General features: G+C 35.5%; 1 protein-coding gene across 3 annotated transcripts in view; it reads right to left on the bottom strand.

Annotated features, from left to right (window-relative positions):
- Positions 1-27,439, bottom strand: part of EPHA3 (EPH receptor A3) — a 378,828-nt gene that overhangs the window by 71,039 nt on the left and 280,350 nt on the right. For 2 of the 3 annotated variants that reach the window (XM_025868405.2, XM_073892253.1), the window contains exons 6-7: positions 10,050-10,174; positions 7,067-7,229 (exon numbers count right to left, since the gene is read on the bottom strand). In XM_025868405.2, the coding sequence (XP_025724190.1) occupies positions 7,067-7,229; positions 10,050-10,174 (288 nt within the window). The remainder of the gene's footprint in view (positions 1-7,066; positions 7,230-10,049; positions 10,175-27,439) is intronic. The other variant, XM_073892247.1, reaches the window with a different exon arrangement.

Below are 27,439 nucleotides of genomic sequence, written 5' to 3'. Positions count from 1 at the left end.
GAAAAAGACATTTCCTACCATGGTGCTTGAAATTTCTAATTTATAAGATAAAATACTCTGTTTCAATGGCATCAATTAAACACACCTTGAGTGCCTACCATGTGCAATATCCTGGACTGGTTTTCTCTATCCTCACTGCAAAGAAACTCACTGGATAAACCAGAAGTTACCAGAGGCACATAGAGAACAGGTAAGATTTCCAGGAATGAAATGATAAAAGCTTTCTAATCAAGCTTGTTTAGCCTCCAGTATCTAGAGTTATTTAAATGTTTTACAACACATACCACCAACAAATTGTTCTTCTCCCTGTATTTCCTAACTTCGTGAATGGCCCATCACTCACTCACTCAATCACCTAGACAAGGGGTTGGCAAAAATGGCCCAGGGGTCAAACCTGGCCTGCCACCAGTTTTTGTAAAGCCCAGGAGCTTACAGTGGTTTTACATTTTTTTAAATGGTTGTAAAAAGTCAAAAGAAGATTTTTTGACATGTAAAAATTATATAAAATTCAAGTTTGGTATCCATCAGTAAAATTGCATTGGAACACAGACACATTCATTTGTGTATTGTCTTTGGTTGCTTTTATGTTACAATAGCCAATTGAGTAGGAATAACAGAGACTATACACACAAAGCCTAAAATGTTTATTATCTAGCCCTTTACAGAATAAGTTTACCGACACTTGAGCTAGACCAATGTTTCTCTAACTTCAGTGTTCATTCAAAACACTTAGGAATCTTTTGGAAAAGTGGTTTCTGATCCAGTTGGTCTAGAATGGGGACTGACACCTGCTTTTCTTGTGAGATCTGAGTGATGCTGCTGCTTCTGATTCCAGTCCACATTTTGAGGAGCAAGGGTATAGACTATAAATATGAAGTCATCTTGTCTTTTCCCTCCTCTGATCATTCAATATCCAATTAATCACCAAACTCTTTAAGTGTTTTAGTTTATGTCTTCATTTCTCTTCTGGATTACAGTTAGAAATTCCTAATTGGTCTCTATTTGCATGGCCACCATAGTATTCCTTCTAAACCATGAATCTTACCTTGTCATTCTCATGCCTAAAGTTCTGTAGGGCTCTCCATCACTTTTAAGATAAAATGCAAATTCCATAGCAGAGCAGGTAAAGCCATTTAAGATCCTGTTCCTTGCTTATAGCCCCAGCCTCCTCTGCCAACAAACTCCATAAGCATCCTGATCTCTAGACTTTCTAAAATATGCGCAGCTCCTGGAACAACCCCTTTCACATGCTCATATTTTAACATATATCCCTCTTGTAGTAAATGGCTGTGCACAAATGAATGAGTGATCTATCGAAAGAGCTTAGAAGAGAGAGTTTGATTATTTGAATACCATCTCCTCTCCAGAAGCCAATATCAAATGTTCGCTTGATCAACATCTAACTTTGGAAGGTTTTCTTGAAAATAATGCTGCTTTAGGAATAGCTAAATGATACAAATGAAGAGACATGACAAATAGGATTTGAGAAGTTTTCTCAGCATCTGAAAAAAAGAGCTCAAAAAATGGCCAGACGGCATACTTACAGTACAAACTGTTGCAAGCACTTTATTCTTTACTACCGGCAAACTGTTGTTTACCCCACTGTGGCATCATGGGAGTGCCTGCTCGGATCTCCCTGCTGCCAGGACTGCAGCGGGCAGGCAGCCTCCCCCTTCAGGACCCACCGCAGCCTTTATGCACGGGCCACGCTCCCCTCGATGACTAACCACCACAAGGGGACTGGAGTCAGGCCCTCTCTGCTCAATACCGGATTCCTCAACGGCAGTCTTCATTCTGGGGCTCCGCGTGGGCTTGGGAGATCCTCCAAGCTGCACTGTTGTCTGAGTTTCCTCCTTCTCGATGCTTCTCTTTCCCTCCCGCTCTGCACAGACAGCTGACCTACATCCCAGCCTGAGGTGCTGCCCCACCACTTCTTCTCTTCCCGCCTGTTTCCCCTACCTGCATTTCCCCCTATAAAGCTCTTGTAATTCCATCTTCATATCTGCCTCCCGTAAGACCTGGACAGATATATCCCGATATAGATCTGTGATTAGTCTGCAAAATAACTTAACCTAGTGATTCAATAATGCTCCATAAACCTATAGTAATAACTCTATCTCATGCTTTCCATTTTGTACCCTGTAATAACTTATAAAGAACAGCAAGTTCTACATTCTCTGTAAATTTTAGCCAGTTGATAAAATAAAGGTCAGTGAAACTGGGAGGGGAAACATGACAGAAGAAAGAGGACTTCTTGATTTCTCTTTCTGACACAGGCAGGATTAAACTAGGACATCTCTGCCATTTCCTCTAGCTCTAAATAACTGTGAATCCTGGAGACTAAAGCACATAATCAAACTGATCATTTTTGCTGGTGAAATTAGCAAACATTTTAATGAGTAATATTGACTAAATGCATAAGAGAGTTGTCCAAAGACTTTATGTGGCATGCTGCTAAACGTCTATTATGTCTTAGAAACTCATTTTGAATATTTTTTCCCACAAACAAACTGCTTCCCCTGTTTCTAGTCACTGCCCATTTTAGTATATCCTATACATACTGCCGGCTTTCTCTCCCTAAAGTAGACTAGTTAGGAGCTCATTCTCGTGAACCAGAATGCCTGGATTTGCACTTATTTGCTGTGTGACATAATATCTCATTGTTGTGAGGATTAAATGGGCTAATGCAGTTAAAACACTTAAAACAGAGTGCCTGGGTGGCTCAGTTGGTTAAGTGACTGCCTTCGGCTCAGGTCATGATCCTGGAGTCCCAGGATCGAGTCCCGCATCGGGCTCCCTGCTCAGCAGGGAGTCTGCTTCTCCCTCTGACCCTACCCCCCTCATGTGCGCGCTCTCTCTCTCTCTCTCTCTCAAATAAATAAAATCTTTAAAAAAAAACACTTAAAACAGTGCCAAGCACATAGTAAGTGCTTAATAAATGTTACATATTTTTATTATTTCATTTTCCCAGTGAAAAACTGGCAAAAAGTGCTGTGGTTCAGTTTCTGCCTGCTGAGGGTTTCTAGACAGTTGACTGTGTTTCCAAGCATGCCATAGTTTCATACTCTGTATTTGGAGATGTTGCCTTAACTCTAGGGAAGCCCTTTTACTCCTATAAACTCTACAACTATTTTATATATATATATATATATATACATACACACATATATAAAATGTGCAATTGCAGCACTGGATCAGTACTCCAAAACTTGGAGATTCTAGGCTCATTGACTCCACTTATTGGCTATGCAACCTGAGAAAAACCATATAAACTCTGTGTCCTGGGCCACATAAAAAGGAAATAATAGTATCTGAGTAGCTTATGGAACAGGACCAGATAAAATATTTAGGAGAATGCTTAATATATTATCACATAAATACATGTGTTCTAGAATCAGACCCATCATTTACCAATGCTGTGATTTTGGAAAGCTAACTTAAACCTCCCTATTTCTCAGTTTCCTCACTGGTAAAAGGAAGATGATAATCACTGTAAAAAGTAAGATATTTTAACCTAGTTCAAAAATATTATCTAAATTCCAGGTAAAAATACACTTTGTTCTACTGAGAACTATCTATATGTGTTATGAATGAGAACTTTTCATGTAATTTTTAAAAATAAAAACTAGGAAAATTTAAAAAAAAATAAAAAGTATAATAAACAGCAAACTGTTAAAGAAATCCAAACATGGGTCTTTTATATATGTATATATATATATATATATTAAATATCAATATATAACAAATAAGACTCTTAAGTTCTTAGAATTTTTTGAAGATAACATTTCAATTAAAAAAATAGAAAGTTAGGGGTGCCTGGGTGGCTCAGGCAGTTAAGCATCCAACTCTTGGTTTCAGCTCAGGTCAGGACCTCAGGGTCATGAGATAAAGCCCTGCATCAGACTCCACACTCAGTGGGGAGTCTGCTTGAAGATTTTCTCTCTCTGTCCTTCCCCCAACTTTCTCTCTCTCTCAAATAAATAAATCTTTAAAAATAATAGAAAGTTGATTTTTGTTGTTTTCCCCACCTTAAGACAAAAGGTACCTTTTTCCTCATCTGTATTTAAAGCCTGGAAGAATTTTATGGTGAAGGAGCAAGAGTAAATTGATTTTTTTAAAAATCACACTGAGGGGAGCCTAGGTGATTCAGTCAGTGAAGTATCTGCCTTCAGCTCAGGACATGATCCTGGGGTCCTGCGACCAGCTCCCTGCTCAGCGGAGAGTCTGCTTCTCCCTCTCCCTCTGCTCCTGTCCCCACTCGTGCTCTCTCTCGCTTGCTCTCTCTCCAGTAAATAAATAAAATCATTAAAAATATACAAATAATAAAAAATCAAACGGCACAACTCAAAGATTTTTATAAATGAGGAAGAAGATGTTAAAAAGCTCATCTTTTCCTTCTCCTCTTTTCATCTGCTCTATCAATCATTGGAAGTATTGCAAATATAAAACTTATTTGGCAAAACACCAAGACCCTGTAGGGGTCTTAAACCTCAGACACTGAAGCCTCTTTAGAGGTTCGTGCAGATTGCCGCCACAACAGTATCTGTAGTAAATCTAGAATCACATTCGTATAAAGGAATTTGTTGTTTCCTTTGCATTTTTACATATCAGATAGAGTTAAGTGCTGATTAAGAACATGCATGTGTGGAACATAATGAATGTTTATCTAATGGTGATCTGACCCTCCTGTCCCTCAATTTGCTTAATTTCTACCACTGGATATAATGAGCATTTGTTTTTTTCTCTTCCTGGGATTTGTAATCTTTCTTGGTAAAGCAAATGTAGATTTTGTTGTTGTTAACTTAAATATTATTTAAAAGTTTGAAAAAATTCAATTTGTAATCATTTCAGAACAAGAAACTTTTCTGCAGGGAGCCTGACACACTCAGTCGGTGGAGCATGCAACTCTTGATTTCAGGGTTGTGAGTTCCAGCCTCTTGCTGGGTGTAGAGATTATTTGAAAATAAAATCGTAAAAAGAAAAAAAAAAAGAAAAAAGAAACTTGTTTTGCACTACTTAAATGTTACAAAAAGATTTAGAACTACTAATGTTAAATTGCAATTAAACTTTGTTATTGTGTCATCTAAAATTTTAAATTTGTTTTTAAAAACTTGTTCAGATGTACTTTCATGGTATTTTTAACATTTCGATTCTAATGTTCTCAGAGAATGACTTCTCCTTGGCGTCTAGTCCCTGAGTGAAGATTGTCCATAGAGGAATCCTGCATTAGGCAGAAAAGGCCTGACACCAGTCCCCTTGCAGTGGTTAGTCATCAAGGGGAGCGTGGCCCATGCATGAAGGCTGCGGTGGGTCCTGAAGGGGCAGCAGCCAAGGCTGTCTGCCCACTGCAGTCTGCCCACAGGAGGTAGCAGGGGGATCCAAGCAGGCACTTCCATGACCCCGCGGTGGGGTAAACATGTACATCCATCATGGGAGGATTAGGAGAGGTCTTGAAGTATAGATTTACACTTTTGAGGATGGCAGCTCCCCTTTGAGTTAGAAGAATTGTCATGTTTCAGCTGTGAACTGATAATTTCTAAGAACACTAGATTTTCAATACCTTGCAGAAGGTACTGCTTGTTATTGTAAACGGCATTTCTAATCACCTGACAAAAAGTGTGCCATAAAATAACTACTTGATGGAGTACCTATAATATTAACTTGAACAGTTTTTATTATTTGTATTAATCCTTAATATTTCTATTAGGTATGGATTGTGGGCATAATAAAAATATTACTGTATCAAAGCCAATGATATTTAATGTCATGAACAAAATATTTAGATAGGAAATACACATGCCAGGAGAAATGGCAAATTGGGACAGTCAAAGGAGATTACTGGGTTTCCTTTCAGGACAGAGTTGACCATTGTCAGACCCTCCCTGGATAATCTGTTTCTAAAGGGTATTGATCTTTGTCTTTCTAGGCTCTTTTACAACTGAATTTAAGTTGCAGGGAACTGAGTGATGTATACAATTTTTCCCATTACAATTAAAATAAAACATTCACTAGAGACATAAATGGTTTTTGTGTAGTAGAAAAAATGACTTTAATCATTATATTTATTGGGGTTGTGAGTTAACATTATATTTATTGTCCTATAGGATATTAATCGGTTTGGGACAAATTAATAATTTTTTTAACTATTCCTGATTGCCCATATACATACACGCACAAATATGTATTTATATGTATATATGTATCTGTTATTCGAATTTTCCTTTAAACATGTTTAATCTAAAAATAAATAAATAAACCAGTTTAATCTTTTGTAGGATATAATGAACATAGATAAAATATAGATAAATAGATAATACTCTCCTAATTAATTAATAAACTAAATAAAATCCTTAACTTGAACTTGAATGTGTATTCACTCTTTATTAGTACCACAGCCATGATATTACCTTTTTGAAAATTATCTTTCAGCAGAGGGTTTTTCTAATATGAAGCAAATGCATTTGAAGAAAAGAGAAATGCCATTGGGAAAATGTTTGCCAATTTTAGATGTATTTATGCCAAATTTGGTGTCAGACGCACAAGACTATCCAAACTGCTTGTGAATGTGAATGAGGTGATAAATCAGGTTTTAGAAAATCCTTATTCTTCAAGTGACACAAGATTGAATGTGTTAAGGATTAAAACGATATTAAAATCCTCACGGATCAGCAAGTTTCTTTTTTGTAGTTCACTGAATCATGCAATGAACTAAGAATATCTGGGATTAACAGGTACTGGGGGTATGTTATCATATTACATAATGTTCCTCAAAGCAATTTATGGCCAGTAGAGGACCAGTAACATTCCAGGTATTAGAATATGTTTGATGTGTAAGAGAGAAAACAAAACAAAACAAAACACAGATGCACACCCACACAAACACAAGTCTGCAGACTCAATGCCATACAAATTGTTAAATATTTCAAGCAATTTACTTTCAATGTATCTCAATATTTAAATATTATCTAAATTTTAACTTGATTAAAATTTAGAGAGAATGAGAATGAATTATCAGACACCTTTGCAACAACCCTCCCCCTATACCTTACACTGAAATAATACATACAGTCCGGGCTAGTTTCAAACTCAAACTTGCGACTGTTGGTCCCGTATCCAGCTGCGGTTCGGGCTCGGATTTGGAACACATAAGTGGTGTCAGGCTTGAGGCTACTGATGGTAACATTCGTGCCTCTTGCCCTCAGAATGGTGTAACTTGTCTCTTGCTCCTGCTTTGAGGTAAGAAAAATCATGTTAAAATCAAATCTTCATAACGCTATCAAATGATAAAAAGGTAAACTACTCAAAATCAGTTCTTTCAGATTTTAACACAGAGCATAGGACATATAAAAGAGATGACAATCATTTCACTCTCTGAAGACAATAGAGGCATCTTTTAAGCTAAAATTATTTACAGAATCTCCTAACGTGTAAAATGATTTGTGTCCTGCACATAAATCAGGGAAAGTTTTCATTCTTACCAGTTAGTGAATATGCCAGTGAAAATATGTTTTCTTCAAAGCTAAGTCTAAATGAAAGCTTTGTTCTAATTTCAAAAATAAACTTACAAAAAGGAAAATACCCCTTTGAATTAAACTTAATAGGAAAGCCCTACTGATTCTCAGAAAAATATTTTTATCAATTATAAAATATTAAACTTCAAAAAGGTCCAGGTTTTACATATAGCTCTACATTCATAACTTTCTCAGCATCAGTTATACGTGCACTGTATTCAATCTAAGTCACTGTGGTTTAGTAGAGACAAATATCTTCAGATCAAAGTCTAGAGACATTTCCCCAAAGGATCTTCTCCAGGGGACTCAGACTGTATATCAGGATATTCACGGTGCACATTAACAGGAAAGTCTTTTTGTGTCAAGCCTTGTGTAGAAAATATGGATTTACACAGAATTGTGTTTTTCCCCTAAGGCAGATTAATATACACTGAGTATTTTATGGGTAACCTGATTTTGAACAATGGGGGAATGTCCCTGCACTTGGGGTGGGGCCCAGAGTGGATATTCTTAACCAAAATGACATAGCATATTACAGAAGAAGTATACATTACAGATACTTTGTAGTTAAAGATGCTAGTCATGTACTAGATAGCATTTAAGTTGGTATATTAAAAAAAAAAGAGGATCAAATATATTTATTTTACAGAAATAATTATTTCATTTGTTAAAAAACTTGTTGAACCTATGCCCAAAACTCGACTCTGCTCATCATCATTAGTGAACTAGTCAAGAAAGCTAGACCTTATAGAGCTTAAATTCTAGTGAAACATTCAAAATATTTCCAAGCATTATACACATTTGGGAATAATTTTTAAATTTATGTATATATGATATAAATACTTATATAAACATATTAAAGATAGTATTGCATGAATGTTTGTGTCAAATTTTAAAATGCTTAGGGAATAATGAATAGATTCAGCCATTTTATCCGGCACTGGTTAATATTGTTTTAATCCAAGGATGTGCATTGTGCTTTGTTGGTAGAATTTGAAAGAAGTTCAGAATTATTTTTATGTTTAAAAGATTTGAATATAAATTAACTGCATTTTTGATTTGGCCCTGTCGATCTAAAGGTTGGGTGCTTCCTGGCTTTGTTATCCAGTCGGGTGCTTCCTGGCTTTGTTATCCAGTCTGAACTGAGACGTGTCATTACTTTTCTTTTTATTTTGTTGCGTCGTCTATAAAACATGGATTCTTATATTTGCCCCATCTTTCTTCTCAAACTTTTAAAAATAGGAGATCATGATCAGATGAGTATTTCCAGTGCTACAGTGGAGCACTAAAAGCTAGGATGTAAGTTATTTATACTATGACTTTAGCATAATGAAGTTGATTAGGCCTCTCTTTTCTTTTAATGAAAGAGACATTCCTTTTCACTGCATGGGGCACTATGAAAAAAAAATGGCAACAGACTTGTGAAATACATTAACCTTAATTAAGAGAATAGCTACACAATGCAAATGAATGTTTATACATTATGCTTTGTTTGCACAACTGATCATTCTCATGTTCCTAATAATCCATTCTCATGTAGAGCAAGGCATGTAATACAGGAAGACATGCTAAAGGAGGAGCCATGGCTTCCAGGATTCAAAACTGAGACCTGTTTATTAGCAGCGAGGCTGTGAGAAATTCAAATAATGCCACTGACTCTGTTTTCTTATTTGTGAATGAATCTAATTAACCAATTTCATAGGATCATCACACAACTCAAAATTAAATAATGTACTCAGAAGTGTTCTATAAAGTGCTATATAAATGCACAATTTGCTTTTAATTCACTTGAAAATACTTTGTAACCCGCGCACAAATATGTTTTGCTCACATTAGTAGCTATAAAACCACCCAGCTCTGATAAGATTTGAATACATCTTGCTTTCAAACCTCACCATAATTTATAACCAGGGAGAAATAAGTGCCATTTAGAGGTGATGAAATACTATAGCCTAAATTCTACTTATAAATAATCATGTATCTATTTTTATAATTGTATTGCTGAACCACAATTTTATGATGTGGAGCAAACTTATCCATCCATTCCCACCTTCTAAATTACTTTGTACAGTATCAAGAAAGCTTTTCATTGTCAGTTCAAAAATACAATGGTTTTGTTATTAGTTCAATGTTCCCATCTGTACTGAATGAAATTCATGTGAAGGTAAAGGTCAGGAAATGAGGCTTAAGGCAATGAACTAGGAGTAGCTCATCAATAGGCTAAAGAATCACTGTGAAATAATTGGTAGAAAAGGGGTCTCAGTGGAGGACATAAATGTCGTTTCTAACGCCATGACTAGATGGCTTAAGTTTGGTACTGACATCTTTGCTGTGACTTATTGTTGAAGAATGGGGGATATCTGACACAATGATTTCAAAACCCCCTTCACTGATAAATCAAAGGTATCATGTGACCAGAGTTCCAAACAGAGGTCTACCACTTCTTAGCAATGCCATTGGTTTCTTGGCAAGTGCATAGCTCATAAGAAGGTCACCTCTTTCCCTACACAGCCCAACCTTTTAACATCATCTCCCCACCTTTTCATAGTATTTGACTTCGTAGTCCAATATGATCCCATTAGGGTGTTCAGGTTCCTGCCAAGATAAAGAGATGCTGTTTCTGGATGTTCGATCCTTCTTAATCGTCATGACAGGTGATGGAGCTGTAGAGAAAGAACAATGGGAGGGGATAGTGGGAGGACAGGAATCAATCCAATTAGGAAGGGTGGTAAAGAAGAGCAGAGAGAGAAAGGAACAAGCAAATGCAGGCTATCATTGCTCTAATCTTTGGCAAGAAAGCACAATCTCCGTTTCAAAGGCTCTGGAGTATTAATCTGGCCCCGTATCAAGCCTCAAGCAGCTGGATTATAGCCCTGGTACATACAGGCCTATGGAAAATGAGCTGAGATTTTCAACTGCTTGTGGACTAGTGGCAAGTAAGCAGATGTTTTCAATCTGCTACTATAATGTAAGCAATGAAATATATTTGATATATTAAAAAAAGAACAAAACATCAGGGCTACCTATTTGTTATAATGTTGCAAAGTTATTAATACCAGATTCTGCAGCTCATTGATAACATTTTCATATGCAACTCTTTAAGAGGACTGGAATCCACTATGCACAAGGAGTCCCATGGTATCTATAGGTAATAATAATACTTAGTGTATTGTAAAATGGACAGGGTTTAGAACATATTATAGGAGGTCTTGACTTTTGACAAAAATGCCTCATGAATAAAAATATATATCAGGAAACAACAGTCATCTGCTTTTACATTTTTATTTCTTAAAAAGAAAATATCTAATAAGTACCAAGGAACTGACTGCTCTTTATGTCACAAATCTTTGGATATATTCTGAGGTATCTTTTTAGGTGTTGACTCTATATTTGTTATGTTCTACTATGCCTTATCAAAAGTACAGAATATGAATAAAAATCATCTCTTTGGATCAGATATAGGGTCACCCTCATTTCTAATTGAAGCTTAAATATATTTTAAGTGACCTCCTACTTCAAATCCTTCCATTAAAAAGAAAAATGCATACTATCCCTCAGTGCACTTCTGGTTTCAAAATTCAATCCTGGTACACTGGCCAACTGAAATATCTCACTATGGGGTTCAGCAGCATCCTGCCCTAATGGAATGCAGCAAAATAAATTGCAAACATGAAACAACCAAAAATGAAGAATTCTCAAGTACATTAACTGTTGAATTGTTTTCATTGCTAAAGATTGTCTTATAGATTTTTCTCAAGTCAAGAACTATTAGAACCCTGTCTATAGCTAACATTAGAAGTTTCGTATTTGTGGATTTGATGTTTCTGCGATAGTCACATGCTGACTTTTGCATCTAACCTCTCAAATTGTTCCTGTCTATAAATGCCTTTCATTTTTATTCCTCACTTAAAAATAGAGTTTTCATTAAGCTTGACTCGTGACACTTTATTAGAAAGGGTAAGTCTAAATGAAGAATCCATTGCAATAATGGATTTCTATTATTTGTAAGATCTTGTGAACTCTTTTGTAACTAAAGCATCATTAATTTAATGGCCTAGGAATGATTATTTAATCTTTTGCCAAGGAAAAATGTAGGTGTTGTTTTTCTGATGGAAAAGTAAATACATTTTCTTATTCATATTTTGCTCCCATTAGCAATTACTATCATTTCATGTAACTTAACATCATTTAACTTTCATATTTAGTTTTCATCTATTCATTATTATTATTTTATTTCCTGGATTGGCCTCACCATACCCTAACCCCCCACCTCCCAACGTATAGTGGTTTGATGCTCTGAAATTGATTCCAAGCAAAGGATAATTTATTTTGGTTATATTTAGTTAAAATTTTATAAATGTATTCAATGTTTCTAAATATATCACTCAGTTATAAATAAATAAAAGTATGTTAATTTTTTGAGAATTATTTTCTTTTAACCTAACCCTACTACTTAAAAAAAAATAACAATTCATTATCCAATTGCTAATAGAAAAATTGTAGCCCTAACACCCTGGGAAACAAGTTTTCCTTTAAAAAAACAAAAACAGAAAAATTCCAGTAATTTTCCTACTGATTTAAATCCATTAATAGAGTAACTTTTAATATACACTTACAGAGCATTTCAAAGATGCTCGATGTTGGAACACTTTCCTAATAAACCCATGGAGACCCTACATTCGTTCCATATCACCATGAAACTGGTTTATTTTCCCTAACACTTAAAATCCATTTTCAAAGAAGTTTTGAAAATTATCATGTATGGCATCTCTTAAAAAAAAAGTGAGAAACACATTCATTTCAAAGAATGATTGTGATGAAGATTGTATTAACTTTTTAATGAAAGCTTTGCAGGCTGTTTGGGGTCTGCCCATTTTTTACTGCTTCTGCACTGGACAAGACCTTATAACTATTGAAATTCTTCAAAGGTCTTTGAACAAGCTGCAGGGCCCTGTTTGACTGTAATAAATAGTCTTTTGTAATTCCACACTTACTTAAGTAGAGGCAATTGCTCAAAGCTTGTGCCATCTCTAAGTTAAATGAAACTTTTCTGATTGCTGCTTTTAGGCCTGTGTTAAGTCATTTGTTCTGCTCTTTTAATACACGCCTCTTGTGTTGGCTGCATGTCAGCAGTGTCAACCCAGAGCACCAGCTGGAATCCGTTACATTTAGGTAATGCTCATCAATGTTTTAATATTAATAAGTAATTAACAGAAATTGTTTTTCTCTCTCCTAATAAATATTTTTAGGACATAATAAAACATATTGCAGGAAGAGATGAATTCCATGGGCACTCTACTGTATTGATGCTTTCTAAAAGGTTTTCTAGAACACTCTTAACTCACACCTTGAAGTATAATTTATCCATACTTCCTCATGCACTCATAGAATTTGTAATATTAATGAGAAACTGTGATATAGATTACATTTCTTTAAGTTAGTTTCCAGGTATTAAAGAGTGGTTTGCTCAAAGTACTGATTTCTAAGATCCACAGAAATCCTTTAAGTTTATTATTATTCTATGTAAGAGGACATGGTATTGCAATGTATATCATAAAATAGATTTGATTTACTTTGTCTTCATTTCTTTGTTTTTTAATTTTGTGATTTGAAAGAACGGTGGGTCATAGTTCCATGGAATGAAAAAAATCCCAAGACCAGAGAAATGCTCAGCACTGGAGTAAGAGGTACATAGGAGGAGAGACACAAGTCTTCCCAGCAAACTGCAGGTATATAAGGTGAAACAGGCAATTACTGGTGAACACCCCAATAGTTCCAGATTGGGAGTTTTAATCTGCTGCCTCTTTTATTTACCTGAAATGATATATTACTGAAATGACTCCCTTATCAAAATGAAGAAATTTATGACAAAGTAGGCTACTGTGAAACTGTCTAGGCCTTCCTTTATATAGGTTAGTAAATGCAGAGTTTTGCAGGGAAAAAAAAATATATATATATGAAGAACATGGTAACAAGAAAAATTAAAACAGTAGGAAGGAGATAATTTTTAGGCAGTTAACGGCCGTCTTTAAAATAATGCCTTGTTGTGTCAAGTACATTTTGTGGTATTGGTGTTTGAGAGGGAGCAACTATTTGATCCTTAGCTTTTGCTATTCTGGGTGCAGCTGGATATATACATGTCCTTCAGAAAATAAAGAAAGGAATGGGTTAGCCTGGTGATGGGTATTAAAGAGGGCACATTCTGCATGGAGCACTGGGTGTTATGAACAAACAATGAATCACGGAACACTACACCAAAACAAATGATGTAATATATGGTGATTAAAAAAAAAGAAAATAAAGAAAGGAGATGGGATATACTTAGTAAAGTGAAATGTATTATATTTTAACTGAAATATTTCTTAAAAGAATACATATACAAGAAAAAAAAAAAAACGTTGGGAGGGAAAGACAGGCTCATGAATCACACTGTTATTTGTCCTCCATGAAGCATTCCTATACTTACCCTACAGCACTGTGAAGTTCTGAACACTCCAGGTACTGACAAAAATCTTGTGGTGCCACAGTGGATTTGCTCATGGCTCTTTCAATTAATTCTTCTTTAAAATTTTTCTTTGTGATGACATAGAACTGTACCGATATTTTCACCTTATATTATCTACTAGTATGTGTTTCATAAAAGCTGGTATCAAAATACTTTTCAATTTCTGTTCTAGGGAGACATCACTTTCTGGAAACCAAGGATTGAACGGTCACTGGGTGTTTACTTCTCTAGTTCCAGACACTGCAACTGGCAGCCTCTTCAATCACAAACATGCAATGGCTAGTCCAGAGGACAGAGAGACAAGTATAACCCTTAATAGTTAATAACTGAACCCCAGTTATTTATTTATAGAGGAAAGGCAAGATTTTCTCTCATTGTCAGTGTAACCTGAGCCATTGCCTGCATCTAATGAAATAATAATAGTAATAATAATAATAAAATTCCAATGAAGAAGCAAAAAATGTTGGGCTAAAGAGATTTCCATGTAAAAAGATTGAGTTAGAAATGGGGCTGGTATGGTTTACAATTTGTATTTGAGTTACACTTGATACACCTACAAGCCAAATCTACTGACAGACACGGAAGAGATTCATTATTTTAACTATGGTGTTTTTAAGCTACATTTACTATTATTCTGAAGCTAAAATATGACCCATCTTTAGAATCAGGAAGTCAAAACTTCAAAATTCAACTCCTAAAGGATCTGGTTTGGTTTGTTTGTTTTTGTTGGGACTTTCCTCTCTCTGGGTTTGGGAATTTCTAATGAACCTCTGAGGTATCTGTGGTTTAGAGATTGGACAAGTTAAAGTAATAACAAAAAGGGCTCGGTATTTCTTTTCTAAGTGAGCCAAAGCTTTTAAAAATTATCTCCATGGGAAAATGTCATGCAGTAAATGGTTGAAAGATTTTTACTTTGAATCAGACATGCCTTTAAAAGCATTACTCCCTTATATTTTTGTACCATTCAGTACAATGCCCACTTAAGAATATTTCCTTCTTGTTTTTGTTTTTTTTTTTCCCCCCGGAAGTGAACCCTTCTATTAAATCCAGAAACACTCTTGGGTTTGAATTAGCATAATCGTTCCTAGCTTCACGTTCTCCATCTCACCACCCCTACCCTGTTTTCCTCAACCTGTTGTTCTCTGGAATTTCCTGTTTGGGTCTCAGGACTCACTATCTCTACAGCCTAACCAGTTTGAATTTCAGAGTTAAACTTCTTGATATATTCTCCCTCACCAAGAACACTGCATGCCAACAGCTTCAACATCTGAAAGCTGATGAATTTTCTTTATTCAATTCTAGTTTTCCAGCCCTGCTTCAGTTCAAACTCTTGCCATTTTTTTCACCTGGATTCTACACTTTTCATCTCAATTGTCCCAGAAATTCAATTTTCTACACATTTTGATGACTTATTATTTTATGAAGTAAATGAAACTTTAACACTCCTCTCCTTCCAAATCTCATAATTTCAAATCATATTTTTTCTAAACTTACTAACTAAATAATAATATTCAAAAGAAAGGTCTAGGAATCTACATTTTTAAGAAGTTTGTATCAGGAAACTCTTAAGATCACACATTTGGGAAATTCTAGCTCCTTCCTCATTAGTATAGTGGTGAGTATCCCCACCTGTCACACATTTGGGAAATTCTGGACTATAATTTAAAGATATATACATTGAAATTTATGACATAATTATTTAAGATTCCTCATAAGACTGCAACACACATACCAGCTTTATTATTTAGTGCCCTCCTTTCAAACTAAAATTCTAAAGGTAATTCCTTTGGTCATATGCTTTGGTCATACTGCTACACTCACTATGTGGAACAATCTCTTCCTTTTTCATCTGAAAAATCTTATGTATTTATTATCCTTAGAAGTCCATTGCTAATATAAGTCGCCCATAAAGCCCTTCCTGAGTCCCTTAGGCAATAATCAGCTTCTTCCACTGTTCTGATGTACAGAATACTTGTTCATTCTCTTATTATTTAGCCCACTACATGGTGTTGTAATTATATCATTTACTTACCAGCATGTCTTCCCACTATGTTATAAGCCTCTCAGAGTCTTCAGTGCCTAACTTCATGACAACCTTGCATAAAACTGGCTATGCAGTTTGGTTAGCTTTGCAGTAAAATATACAATATGTTTTGTGGTTATTTCCTTTGAAAGATAAGTTCTATTTAGCTCTTGATATTAAAATAATAATATTTGAACCAAAATGAAAACTATAATGTTTAGCAGAGATACCATTATCTATAAAATTATGTCATTAATTTTCTATAGTAAAGAGAAAAGTAATTTTCTCAACTGAATCAATAGTGCTGGAAGAAAAATATTTTAAGGCATATACACTGAAAATAAATTTTGAGCAGTAGTGATAGAAGAAGGGTTCATTTCATAGGTGTTTACTGGATTCTTCAAAAAGAGATCCTGTTTTTCATTTTTTTTTCAGTTGCCTTTCACATTCCTTGTTTTTTAAATTAAGTTCTTTTAATATCATTCAATAACCACACAGAATGAGAACAAGCTTCAAATATTTTTTTTTTTTTTAAAACCCTAGTTTCCCCCTCCCGTGTTTCTCCTTTATTCTCCTATTATTACCATAGTCACAACCCTTCTAACACCTCTGGTCAGCAAATGTATGGGTTTTCCCCACACCAACCAATTCTATGATACCAGCTGGGTTTCCTACAGTTTAAATTCAGACACTATCTACTGGAGAAAGCATCAGATCCCACAGGTTAAGGGCTCAGTCCCACGAGATTGCCCCCCCACTTAGATACTAATTGCAAGTAGTAGGCCCCCAGGTTACTCACAACTTCTGTCTGACTTGGCTACAAATCGGAGGTTTCCATGACCTCATTCTTCAGTTTGATTTATTTGCTAGAATGGCTCACAGTACTCAGGACAATACTTAATTTATCAACTTATTAAAGAACATGATAAAGGATAAAGATGAACAGCCAGATGAAGAGATACACAGAGCAAGGTCTGGGAGGGTCCCAAGCAAGGGAAATTTTCTCTCCATTGGAGTTGGTATATCGCCCTCTTGGTATATGGATGTGCTCACAAACCTGGATGCTCTCCAAATGCCATACTATTAGGATGTTTACGGAGTCTTCACGATATAGGCGTGATTAATCTTAACACCATTCTCAGCCCTTCTCCCTTCTCAAGAGAATTGGTAGCAGGGCTGAAAATTCCAAACTTCTAATAATGGCTTGCTCTTTCCATTGACCAGTCCTCATCCAGGTGCTATTCAGAAACTCACCCAGAGTCTCCTCATTAGAATAAAAGACACACTCCTTGTACCCAGGAAATGATAAGAATTTCCAGAGTCCTGTGTCAGGAACAGGGGTCAAAGACCAAATACTAGAACAAAAGTATGCTCGTAGTGCTCTATCATTTAGAAAACTACAGGAGTTTTTGGAGCTCTGTGCCAGGAACCGGGGAGAGACCAATATATATTTTCTGTTATCTCACATATGTGATATGGCTTTGAAAATCTATGGAGGGCAAACCACAGGTTTCTAAATACAATGCTTCTATGTGAAAGAGGCTAATATTAATAAATAGCTATTTTAAAAACTCTTATTGTTCACTTAGAGTTGATTAATCTCTGAAATAAGGAATCACATGGGTGGGAGGGGCACCTAGGTGGCTCAGTCAGTTAAGCGTCCAACTCTTGATTTTTGACTTAGGTCATGATCTCACGGTTCTGGGATCGAGCCCCTCATGGGGCTCCATGCTCAGCGAGGAGTGTGTTTCTCCCTCTGCCCCTCCCCCTGCTCATGTTGGCATTCTTTCTCTCTCTCAAATGAATGATAAAATCTTCAAAAAAAATAAAAAAGGAATCAGTTAGGTAGGAAATATTAGAAATGAGAGCAAAAAAAGGTTTTTTCTTAACTATTTGTCTTTGAAAAATATAGTATACTAGCAAATCTATCATAAAATATTGAAATCTTGGACAAATCAGTTACTATATTAACCAACTTTTTAGTACAAACAAGGTTATTTTAGTGTAGATGGTTCCAAAGATTAAGAGTGACAATTGTTGAATGCAGCTAATGGAAACATGGTGGTGGGAAAGGATTATGATGCAAAAATCAAGTCCAGATGAAAGAGCAAATCTTAGGTTATAACTAAGCTAACCACACTGTGAGCTCTTGTTTGTTTGTTTTAAAGGGCTGCTGAAGTAATAACAACTCTTCTGACTTAGAATCATTCAGTGGTAGAGCTGCTACATTACAGCACAGGACAGGTGGAACTGACCTTGGGCCCTGATAGCACTCTCTGTGGAGCTCGTGACAAAGGGCTTGTTGTTTTCTCATTAACTGCAGGAGTGGAGAGGTATGATTTAAATACATGTTAGTGCAGAAGAGGACTGACATTTATCCCACTTCCATTTTACAGATAATGGTAAGAAATCTAGTCAAAAAGATGACCCCCTTAGGTTGTTTGATCCATGTGCTCAATGGAGACAGAAAGGAGAAGAAAAGTTTATATTATGTTACATTTGGAAAAATGAGACAAAATATATACTGGTCTTAAGTAAATTAAACTTTTATTGGCAAACTATAACTGTAGATAGACGGAAAGAGGCCACTGATAGAAATACTCTATATTTTGAGTGGGTCAGGTATCTTTGTCAAAAGTCATTGAATTTTACACTTACAATTAATACAATTTACTATATATAAATGTTATTTCCATTTAAAAAGAAGCAAAAATATAATTTTTTTACTCAGATCTCACTATGTCACTTTATGAACTATCTTTTTTTTTATTTTCTCTATTCTTGATGCTCTGGCATCTGAAGCCTTGCTGACTGCGGATAGACTACCTCTCCCAAGGCTAGCCAGTTCCTGGAAATAGCAAAGACTGACCCAGGAGGGTGCTTTTCAGATGCAAACTAATCAATCCAGAGCCTTCTCTGTCTGGATTTATACTCTAGGAGGCAATATTTCTCTGCCCGAATCATTCCAAGGCTAGGTGCCACACAGCAAGCAAGTCCCTATACCTCAGAGTCCACTGAAATTCGAACTAGCCAATCCTAAGTCTACTTATCTTATCTTGCCTTACCTTTCCCACAGAAACCATAATAAAGGCTCTTGCCCATATTTTCCATTTGCTCCTTCTGCCTCCTGACTGAAACTGGTACTCCTCTGTGTGGCCCTCCATGGTGTGGTAGTCTCCCTTTCTTCTTGGGAACTGTGAGTAACTATCTTTTTCATAACAATCATCTCCTGACCAATCTGTTGGTCTCACCATACCTGAATAATAATAAAAACTACATTTTAAAACAATCACAATAGTGTATTGTGTCTACAAGTTATTGCAAACAATAGACATCTTCTCAATAGCACTATGAGCTATCTAAGAAAATATCTGGCATGCACATAGTCTTGATATAATTTTTTGTATCAGTCCCATCAAATTCGGAGACTTCCATGATGTACTGTCTTTGATATCTAACCAACACTAAAGGTTAAAACCTGCCTATTGCAGCTTTAATAATATATAGTTTTAACCTCTTATGCTATATAAGGAATAGGTATTTCTGTACTTATAAGGTTGCTATCTGTTGGGCTTCTGTGTGTCTGTCCATCAGCAATATGATTTTAGCCAGATTACATCATTAGTAAGACACTACACACTAAGTCATAAGCTAACACTTTTATCTGGATTTACCCCTAGTTGGCAGTGTTGAGGCTCAAGGTGAACCATTTTGTCCTGTCTTTACCAGATCCTTTCATTTTTATAAGAAAAGAAAAGAAAATGGAGAGAACGATACCATAGTTACATCAGTACAGAATTCTTCAAGGCATCATATATAAACCCTGTTGTGCAGGATCAACTGGGGTCTGTGTCAGAAGTAATAAATAGCTAACTTTAATGGAGGCACCAAAATTTGAAACACACACACACACACACCCCACCCACCCACACGTACACACTCATGCATTCATGCATTTGTATGAATTCAAGTGTGGTCCTATAATAACTTCACTTTCACCTATATACGTTCTTGGGTGAGTGAGAAATTGATTTATTCCTGAAGGAACGACAACTGTCCTTATAAGTATCACATGCATGAGTGAGCAACCATTACTTTTCATTGTTGTATGAATCATGAATTTTTATAGTGCATTATCCCTCCATAAATGTACACCGTAGAAGTATATGTTACATCTAAATATTATTGATTCTGTGTACGGAAGCAGAAAAAATGTTGAGAGATTGTGCTTTGCGTATGGCTTATTGGTCTGGCTCATATGGTTTGTATATGCCAAGCAATTCTATCCTAAGTGCATCAATGACTAACTGAAGCAGGGAAGTCCTCTTTAGGAATCATGGAGGTTGATCTATTCCTTTAGGGAGGTAAAAGCCCAAACCTCCCATACCAGGAAATCTGCAAAGACTGGTCAAACACTGGAAATCAGATTTTCAAAATTAACTCAGACCTATTCAATTTACTTACATATAGAAATACTCATTGGCTTGAAAAAATAAAAAAGGGCCAAGGGAGTATTCCAGAAAAGAAGAAGATTTTTGAAAGGTCACTATTTAGAATGTAGATTATTTGATTTCCATGAAATCAACTTCCGGAGCAGCCCTACTTCTATGTTACTTGATGCTAGGAACTTATTTATAATATGGTTATACTCTTAAAGAACACAATAGTCTTTATTTGTTGATTTTGAAGAAATCACCTGAAAAAAATTTTTTGAAGATTGATTGGTTGATTTGCGCACACGCGGGTCGATGCGCGCACACGTGAAAGAGAGCGCGCGCGCGCATGGGGAGGGGCAGAGGGAGAGGGAGAGAAGCGGACTTCCCACTGAGCAGGTAGCCTGACCTGGTGCTGGATTCCAGGACCCTGAGATCATGACCTGAGTTGAAATCAAGAATCAGAGGCTTAAGGGACTGAGCCACCCAGGCGCCCCTCATCTGAAAATTTTTAAGTAAAATGGGAAAAGGTTAAATGCATTTGACAATTCCATGAATCCTTACATGCACTCTACATCTCCTCAAATTATGCATCCCAAACCCATTATCTGATTTCAATTAAAATTTAACAAATTAAGTAATAAAAAAGAGGTTGCATTTATTAATTTTTTGTAGTCTAGCTGTCTGAAGGATGCAGGTGGAAATATGCTAATTTGGGTATGTTTGCATATTTATACAAACAAAATGCACACCAGCAGAGACTTACAGAGTTTCTAAAAGCAGTCATGCCTGCAAAATTTCTATTTTGGCTGTAAAATTTGCATTGTTCATGCTTGCATTTAGTAATACTTCCCAACCTCTTTTTGTTCCAAACAAATTCCCTCTCTAACCCATATCACTTGATTAAGAAATGCAAACATTTAATTGCGATAAATAACATTTTATTCCCCACAAACAGAGAATCTAAAATATATAAGCAGAAAACAAAGGGGGAAATTGTAGGGGTGGACTACCTGCTGCTTAATTTCCAGGATGCCTGTGGTTTGACCTCTTTAGTTCCAGGCACAAGATTAATTTATCTAAAGAATTTTTGTCAAATACCTTTTGAGCTAGCATGAGTTTTGGAAGAATTTGAATTCTCAAGTCTATCCAAATAAGGAAAATATATCAATACATATTTTTGCCGTTATGTAAACTCCACATAATTGACCTTAGAATTTTAAGGACTGGAGCAAATTAATTTTCACATGCAACATAAAAATTTTAGCACATTAGAAAAAATAGCCTTAAGTGGTTCCATTTTTGGATTGCATAAGTAAAGCTAAAAAGAAAATTATGTGGATACAAATATAGTAATACTTTTTCTTTTAAGAATTTGGCTTTCACTTTAATGTGTGTATTTAGTTTCCTGCATTTCGAATTCCCAACAGCTAACAGACAATTATCTTTAGTCTACACAGAGCAAGAGTTCTCAGACAGAGCTGGGTAAACTTCAGGAAGGAAGACAGTACATGTTACCTAAGGTATGGAAAAATTCTAAAATTCATTCCGAAGTTTATGAACTAAACTTGGGTCATGTTATGTTGAGTTATATTTATGAAAAATTAAATTCAATATGAAGACTCTTAAATTAGAATTTATATTTAAAAACTTGAGCTTAAAAGGCAATGATAGGCTCATCATTACTTACTAGGAGGATAAAAATGCCCTAAAACTGATTTATGGCAATGGTTGAATTAGTCAGAAAAGTTACTAAAAATTATTGAATTGTACACTTGAAAAGGGTAAATTTCATGAGATGTAAAGCCCACCCCAATAAAGTTATATGTTTATGTACCTATACAAAAGAATAATCTGAAATAAAAAGTAGTACACATGGTTTACCTATACTGAGGGGTGGTTATATTAATTATATGCCTTTGAATAATTTTGAACATTTTTCTTCTGTGTTCCAAATTTTTTTTCTAATTTTCAAGCTTGTTTGTTGAAAAAAAAAACACATCTCTGTGAAACTATTTTATAGGCATTATTGCTTGTTACTGACCTGGTCTGTCAGATTTCTTCTGGAATTGAAAAACAATAAGCCAAGAATCATTATTATTCACATTGCACAGTCTGTGGTTTAGCTTTAGAAACATGCTTTTCAAGTTAAATTTCCTTCAAAATTTACCTAGCTAGAAAAAAAAAATAAGGGAAAAATTCTAGAAGCAAAGCAAACTTGAGGTTTGAGAGGTCTGGCAGTCCATTCTCCAAACAAAACTGGGTTTTTCTACCCCCGTTACATTATAGGGGGCTGACAGTGGTTTTCAAATATGTATTTATGGATCTATGTGTGTATCTTGCTTTCCTGGATGGTTAACGTGTGGTACTTTTATTTTCTGTTAACCTTAGAATAACTGACTGTAAAATTGATTTGGGGTTATAATGGTTTGTTTTAATACTCTGAAAGGGGATCCTGAAACAAGAGGTCTTTTAAGACCAGACGTTGGGTTCTATACAATGCATACAATTTGCAAATGAGTACACATGGAATGAATATTCCATTAATAGGTAATGTTCAATATAAAGCATCCAATGCATAGGCAATTACACATAATCAATATAATGTCTGTGCTCTTTTCATTCATAAATTTGAAAAAAAAAATGTATACAAACACATTGGGAAGTTCTTTTGGTAATTCACCACTAGCTTCTAGTGAAATGGTGGATCATGAAATCAGACCAGAAAATAATCAATCCAAATAAAACCAGTTTTGAACAACAACAAACCTATGTCTTGGTTGTAAAACATATATCAATGAAGCTTGTAATAAGGGAAGTGACTACAAGAACTACAGGCACAAAAGGAAAACCTTGACAAAAAATTTTCCAACACATTCCATGAAAAGTCAGTGGGGTTTTACAGGAAACAATCAAGTGATTGTAGGAAGAAAACATGCAACCAAAGAATTTATTCGGATAATATCTACAATTTAACAAAATAATATGTGTTCAAAGTCGCTCTTTGAAGACAAATTAAAAGGTCCTTATGGACTCCAAATTGCTAACTGCCAATGTTCATTTAAGGAAACAAGGAATAATATTGATGACTAACTATCCCAAGAGTGCCTGCTTCAAAATTGGCATCTGAATACTTAGTGTCAACTTTGCTGGTAACTTTGAAATCTTAGATCCACACATGTTTAATCCAAATACAGGTGGAAGATAGGCAATGCAGAGGAAACTCTGTGTTTATATTTTTAGTTTTAAAAATAAATATAAAATTATAAAAAATGAGAACAAATAGTTCATGAAATTTGAACATAAATTCTTTAAACTACATGAATCATCAGAAATCCAATACTGGTGAAAAAATTCTATACCCATAGTTGATATGTACAAAAAGAACACTGATGAAATGTAAAACTTGAATGTAATAATCTTAAAAATCTTACACAGGAAGATATATTTGTATGTATATACTACATAATGTATTTAAATATATGATATTTTTATTATCATAAATATATATGTTCCATTTACATATGTATCTTATCTGTGGTTTTGTTTTCCAAGGTTTCAGCTACCCATAGCCAACCACAGTCCAGTAGCTGATGATCCTCCTTCTGACTTATTGTCAATAGTCAGTAGTAGCCTAATGCGATGTCACAATGCCTATGTCATTCACCTCATTTCATCTCATGATGTAGGCATTTTGTCATCTCATATCATCCTCATAAGAAGGGTGAGTACGGTACAAAGGAATTTTGAAGGAAAGAGAGAGGGAAAGAGCACATTCACATAATGACTCTTACGTCATAATCATTCAATTTTATTATTATAGTTAATCTCTGTGTCTAATTTATAAATTAAACTAGCACAGGTATGTATGCATAGGAAAAAATAGTATATATAGGGTTCAGTATTGTCTGTGGTTTCAGACATCCCCTGGGGGTCTTGGAATGTATCCCCCACAGATAAGGAGGCACTACTGAGCACATTTACATATACCTGTATCTATATATAGATATATATCTCCTATGTAAAGCTCAATTACTGATCATTTTATGTATTAGATTTACACATTCTTTTATTTAATTCTAACAACTAGCTTAAAAAACAAGAAATATTTTTTCTGATTCCACAAAAAGGAAACCCAGAATTAAACTATTAAGACACCCAGTCAGCAACATGGTGGTGCTCCCATTCATTTTCACCTCCTTCTTTTATTTGTATCCCTCCATTCACAGCTGCCAATACCCTTTGCAATATAAATAATGAGATAATTTGTTTCTATTTTAAAGAAGAGGAAAAAAAATAAATGGTAAATTTTTTAAGGAAAAAAGTTAATGACTAGAATTTAACCCCATACTCTTCTTTCCTACTATTCTACTAGAATAAGACTAAAGAAGTACTGAGGTAGTTCTCCAGAAAGACACTTGAGACAACATAACTCATTTAATAAAGCAGCCATCCTAACTAGTCTTATAGCTCTCCTTATTATCATTCTAAGGTCCTTTCTAAATTAATAATGTAATGATTATCTCTTTATATGTTCCTCTTGGCATATTTTTTTCTTTGCATATCTTTGACTAATTCCCTAGTAAAAATGAAATAAATATGATGCAATGATTTCTTTCCCAAAGAGTTTGTGTGCCTACTACATGCCAAGCACCATGGAAGGTACAATGGGTAAAACAATGTAAAAAGCAGATGTGTAGCCCAACTTTATGGAGATTGAAAACATTTGCATCACTAGAGTTGGATTTCTTTACAAATTTCTGATACCCCATGTTCCCCTAAATGCATATGGAACCTATTATCTCAGTTAAACACTAACTGGTTTGAAGTACTTCAACCCAGCCAGGATACCTAATGCATATTTTGTTGGTGTCCCAACAATATCCCTTTAGAATTTACAAATGTAGGGTAACTTTTCTATTTCAAGCTGCCAACATCTTACTCTACTTGGGAGGGCTTCCTTTGAGCATCAGAGTCAGCTCTGCCAAGCATGTCAGGCTGGAAGTTCTAAGAATTAATATTCCTTCAGTTTACCTCTCATCCTTGGAACAGCTCTCAGTCAAGGACTGTTGGGGAGTTGATGTATAAATACCCAAGCTTTCTCTTCGTTTGTGAGGGATAACTCTGAAGCAAATGTTCTACACCAGCTCTCCCTGTTCAGCAGCAGAATTAATTTTGTTTCCCACAAGGTAACTTGACCAATGACTCCCCCTCAAGTGGTTGCCTTCATTTCCCTGTTTCATTTTCATTCTCCCTTACATGTGTCTCCTGGGATAATCTCCCCCCAAAACAGGTTGTGTTCAAATTCTCATCTCAACATCTACTTCTGGAGGAACACAAACTAAGGCACCTTGGGTCTATGAAGATTTTCTGGGATACTGATGACAGCCGAGTCTGTCTTGAGCTCTTTTTAGATTTCTGAGATAATACTTAATTTATGTCTGCTCTAGTTAATAGCCAATTTTGTCATTAGGAAGTTTTAATCTCCATTGGGTCTGAGCTTAGGGAAACCAAACACAGACACATAAACAAGTGCACAATTACACAGAGCTAACACACACACACACATATAATCCTACCCCAGCGTTATCAATGTCTCAAACTTACTCTTGAGAGTTGTAAATTGAATATAGATAATATTAGAAATTATTTGAGTACCAGGACTATGGTTGCTATATGGGATGAGATCATTTGTGATACTGTTTGGAAGGCTAGTGGCATCATTTTGTTCAATGAGGCCTCTGTTTTTCTGTCTACTATAAGTAGGAGTGACTCTTCTGAAACAAATGGTTAGTTTTTAAAAATTTCTATCCTGTTCTCCTATGCTCAGAATGCAGCATGATTCTCAGGTTAAAGAAGCAGAGGCGTTTCATTACTTGGCCATTCTTGGGGATTTCCAAGCAAATACCAAAATGTATCATGACAATGGGCCCTTAAACAAGAAGCAGACATCCCAATGCGTACCAGATCCATAGATTTTTTTTTTTTAAGTGGAAATCAGAGAACAGAGTTCCCCTGATCTGTTGAAACTTGCTTTCCTATTCTCTGATGACATTGCTGGAATATCTCACAGCTTTCTGTTACTTTCAGTTATTCATACCCAGGATACACCAGTATAAAATGAACATTTTCTGAGTTTGAGAGATAAAGACTGACACACTTATTCCTTCTTTCTCCTTTCTGGTGTTGTGGCACTGTGGAAAGGTTATGGAAAAATGAGAAAGTTCACACAACTGCATTGCATTTGTTGAGTTCCTTTGTTTTCTTGGCTGATACCTGCTTTTAGAATTGTGTGCTAGCTTTTGGTCACTACTCATGACTTTTTCAGAGGAACTGTGGGGACCCATTTTGAGCCACCTAGAAAATCATATAGATGTATCTGGTCCCAAATTCTGAAATTTTCTTTTCAATGTGGTGTATTCAGTACATTTCTGTACTATTTTGTGATCTTAGTTGCCAATTCGGAAGCAATAAAAAATACACATTTTAGCTTTTAGTTTGGAAACTCATTTTGAACAGATCCTTCTGTTGTCTTAAGAAACTCTTGATAATTATTATATACTGTACTATACATAGTACCTATATCATAATAATTGAACCAGATGGCTCCATCTTAGAGTTAACTTCTTGTACCTAGGATGAATAAAACCATGGAACAACACCTTTACCATCCCACAGCTCTCAAAGCTTTCCAGAACACAATTTAATTCTATATTGGGGTAACATGTTATAGAAACCCACAAATAGAAGCCGGAATAGGATTGAAAGTCAGCTAATAGAGATCTTTGAATAGATCCTTCCTGCTGATTCACATGGTGAGTGAGAATTAGAGTCCAGTAGGAATCAGACAAAGAAGCAGATAAGTCCCCTCTGGGAGAGACTCATTCATAGCGGTGGTGATATTCTGGTATCCCATTGTCTAGCCGACTTTACCAAGAGACACCTGTCACATAGGAGTTCAGATGAG

Source organism: Callorhinus ursinus, unplaced genomic scaffold (assembly GCF_003265705.2).
Source record: "Callorhinus ursinus isolate GAN/ISIS: 27379988/994484 unplaced genomic scaffold, GSC_fseal_2.0 scaffold1, whole genome shotgun sequence".
Lineage (NCBI taxonomy): Eukaryota > Metazoa > Chordata > Mammalia > Carnivora > Otariidae > Callorhinus > Callorhinus ursinus.
This window is presented reverse-complemented; position numbering and strand designations above follow the sequence as displayed.